This window comes from Myodes glareolus, chromosome 4 (assembly GCF_982192425.1).
Source record: "Myodes glareolus chromosome 4, mMyoGla1.1, whole genome shotgun sequence".
In the NCBI taxonomy this organism is placed as follows: Eukaryota; Metazoa; Chordata; class Mammalia; order Rodentia; family Cricetidae; genus Myodes; species Myodes glareolus.
The window spans coordinates 107,629,875-107,633,220 of record NC_142029.1 but is presented as its reverse complement, the minus strand read 5'-3'; the positions used below and the strand labels follow the sequence as shown (position 1 = coordinate 107,633,220).

At 40.4% G+C, this 3,346-nt stretch overlaps 1 protein-coding gene across 1 annotated transcript; it reads left to right on the top strand.

Moving 5' to 3' along the window:
- Positions 1-730: 730 nt before the first annotated feature.
- On the top strand, positions 731-2,925 carry Ubtfl1 (upstream binding transcription factor like 1). The gene has a single exon (XM_048434237.3). It carries the CDS (start codon positions 906-908, stop codon positions 2,175-2,177), a length of 1,272 nt encoding a protein of 423 aa, XP_048290194.3. The 5' UTR covers positions 731-905; the 3' UTR covers positions 2,178-2,925.
- The last annotated feature ends 421 nt before the right edge of the window (positions 2,926-3,346 follow it).

The following is a 3,346-nucleotide window of genomic DNA, read 5'->3' as shown; positions in this document are numbered from 1 at the left end:
CATTTGCGTGTAAGTGATGAGCATCTTGGCTCTCTCCAGAGAGCAGTCACATTTAGGGCACTGGAGTAGGAAATTTATTTTCTTTCTAGTCATTCAGTCATGTCTGTCTCTATTTTGTCTTTTTCTCCCAGTCGCCCATCCCTACCAGGTGTTCTTTCCTTCCTTCCTTCCTATCACCATCTAAGCTTCCTCAGCTTGGTGTTCATTTCATTCACTCGTGTTCTTTGAGGATCACCATATGGCCCTGGTTGCCCTAGAATTTGATATGTACCCCAAGTGGCCCCTGAATGTACAGAAAACTGTCTTCCTGGTGCTATGAATAAAGATGCAAACCACCATGCCCCACTTCATTCCTTCATTTTTCAGGCAAGTTCTAGTAATATTTGGAAAAGGAGGCTGCAGAGGATGTAACTGAATTATTATTTTTTTTAAAGATTTATTTATTTATTATGTATACAACATTCCTTCCATGCATGCTTGCATGCCAGAAGAGGGTACCAGATCTCATTATAGATGGCTGTGAGCCACCATGTGGTTGCTGGGAATTGAACTCAAGACCTCTGGAAGAGCAGTCAGTGCTCTTAACCTCTGAGCCATCTCTCCAGCCCCCGTAACTGAATTATATATGAGGCAAATAACTTCTGTTTCTAAAGGAGAAACTCAATTTACATTGCTAATAGTAAAATAGGTGTATAAGCAACATGTTACAAGCGATAACTGGTGTATTTGGTAAATTCCAATAATCAAGTCTAATCTTTTTATTTCTCCTCATAAATACAGATTCACCAAACTGTGGATCCAGAAACCACCTACTAAGTTGTGTGTGTATGCGACTGAGCAGTTTGAGCTCCTGTTGAGGTGTTCACACTACTAAGAAATTAGTGGGCACAGGACCTAACCTAGTAATGGCATCGTGTTATAATGAACATCTGTGGTCAAAAAGAGACATTCTGAAGTTACTGGAATGCATGACGAATATTCTCCCCTCAGATGATTCTAGAGGATTCAAAAAAACCCTGGAAGACCTAGACTGGAGCAAAGTGGCTTTTGGGCAGTTTTCAGGAGAAATGTGCAGACAGAAGTGGATGAAGATCTCCCATAGTCTGAGGAAGTTTCGCACCCTGTCAGAGTTAGTGGTGGAAGCCTCCGAACTTGTTAAACAACCTCGCAGAAGTACGGCAATCGAGAAGCATCCTGACTACCCCAAAAGACCCCTGACTGCCTATCTGCGCTTCTACAAGGAGCATCTGGACAAATACTCTGAGATGTATCCCAAGTACAACAACCGACAGCTGACCAAAATCCTGGCTGAGAAGTACAAACAGCTGCCGCAGGAGATCAAGGACAGATACATTCAGGAGTTCCAGAAGGAGAAACAAGAATTTCAGGAAAAACTGGCTAAATTCAAGGAAACCCACCCTGGTGTAGAGCATTATAAGAGATATAGGGTGCCCAAGAGCCACCAAACCACAGTCCCTAAGAAAGCACAAGGAGATACGAAAAACGTAAAGTCTCCTCTAGAAACAGAATTTCCCAAAACATTTTCTCCAGTGATAAAATTTCAGGGAGAACCCAAGAAGCCCCCTATGAGTGCATATCACAAATTTCACCAAGATTCATGGTCAAGTGCGGAGCTGCAGCATCTACCCTTAAGGGAACGCTGGGTTGAGATTAGCAGACGGTGGCAGCAAGTCCCATGCCGCCTGAGAGAGAATTATAACTGTCAGGTCGAAGAGCTACAGAAACAGTACTGGGTGGAGATGGACCGCTGGCTCAAGGGATTGTCACCCGAGGAAGCCACCGCATATCGAGAGGCAAAAGCCACTTGTGGTAAGAGAAAGAACATGGCCATGTCTGGAGGCAGAAGCCCCAAATTTGGACAGACAGAGCATCAGTCCACCTCAGCAAAGGAGGAGCTCCAATCCAGTTCTGGAGAAATGCAAGGGCTGCTGCCTCCTGAAACAGATTCCTCAGAGACTATTCAGGGCCATGATGGTGGCTCCCAGGTAGGCGGGCAGAATACAACGGAAAATGGCAAAGAGGAAGACCCCGTCAGCTCCTCGGACTCCGCTAGCAGCTCCTCGGACTCTGCTAGCGGCTCCTCGGACTCCGCTAGCGGCTCCTCGGACTCCGCTAGCAGTGCAGATGAAGATGAAGATGATGGGCATCTTCCTTAGTGGACTTCTCAGATTTAGACTTCATTTTAGTCACTTTCCTTCCCTAAATCATAGTTTAAAAGCCAGGGCATCACGGACAGAGAGGGACTGGTCTTCTCTGTGCTTTTGTACGTTCTTACTTTTTTTTTTTTTTATCCTGCATCCTTTCTTTACTTACTAAATACAAGCTAAATACAAAGGAATACAGTTTGGGGAGAAGGGAATTTGCCACAGTATTGTCTTCATCAGGTTCGTAGGTTTAGAAAGATCCTGAGACAGCACTCAAAAGTTATTTACATTTTATTCAAACAAAGAACAGAGCCAGTTTTACACAGGCACCGTGTAGACAAGTGGTGTCAGTTAATTCTAGGAAGGGTCTCTTAGTCCTTGCTGTTTCAAACAGCGAATCTCTCCTCTGATATTCAGAATAAGTAGACACATGAACAGCTAGATACAGATAAATACTCTGTTCTCTGACCTTGTCTGGATGTCTTTAATACACTCATCAGCACCACACAACTATAATTATTTTCTTAGTGGCATTTTAAATATATTTAATGTTACTTTTTTATCATTTTTGCTTCTGAATAGTCTGAGCTGTTTTCATAAATATTAGCTTTATAGTATTTGTTTAAAATCTTTGAGATTTTAATATTTGTACATAAATATTTATTTTATCTATTTTAGCTCACACATAGATTGTAAAACTTGTACATATTAATAAAGTACTAGGATATTTTTATAAATATTTACAACATATAATGTTTAAATCCAGTTAAATAAATGTATCTCTTCAAATATTTATCATTTATTTAAGGTGAAATTTGCCAAAATAGTTTCTTTTTAAATTTACAGTGTATTGTTATTATCTTAATGAACCATTGTTTATGTGGTCTCCCAAAAAATTATTTGGGTGCAAATTTTGTAGCATTTGAAATTTTGTACCCGTCTCTGATTTGCTTATGCTTCTAAACATGTTGTGATAAATTTGTGTCTTTTTAAAAATTTTCAGCTTAAACTTACAAGATTCGCTGCTGTGAAACTGTGTTGATATATGAACTTGAATTAAGTTGTAACATGTTGCCAGAAGTGAATATTTACATATACAATGAAACGATTTTATGGCAGTTTCTCAGAAAATTGGGAATCAACCTAACTCAGAACCTAGCAATACCACTATTAGGCATATA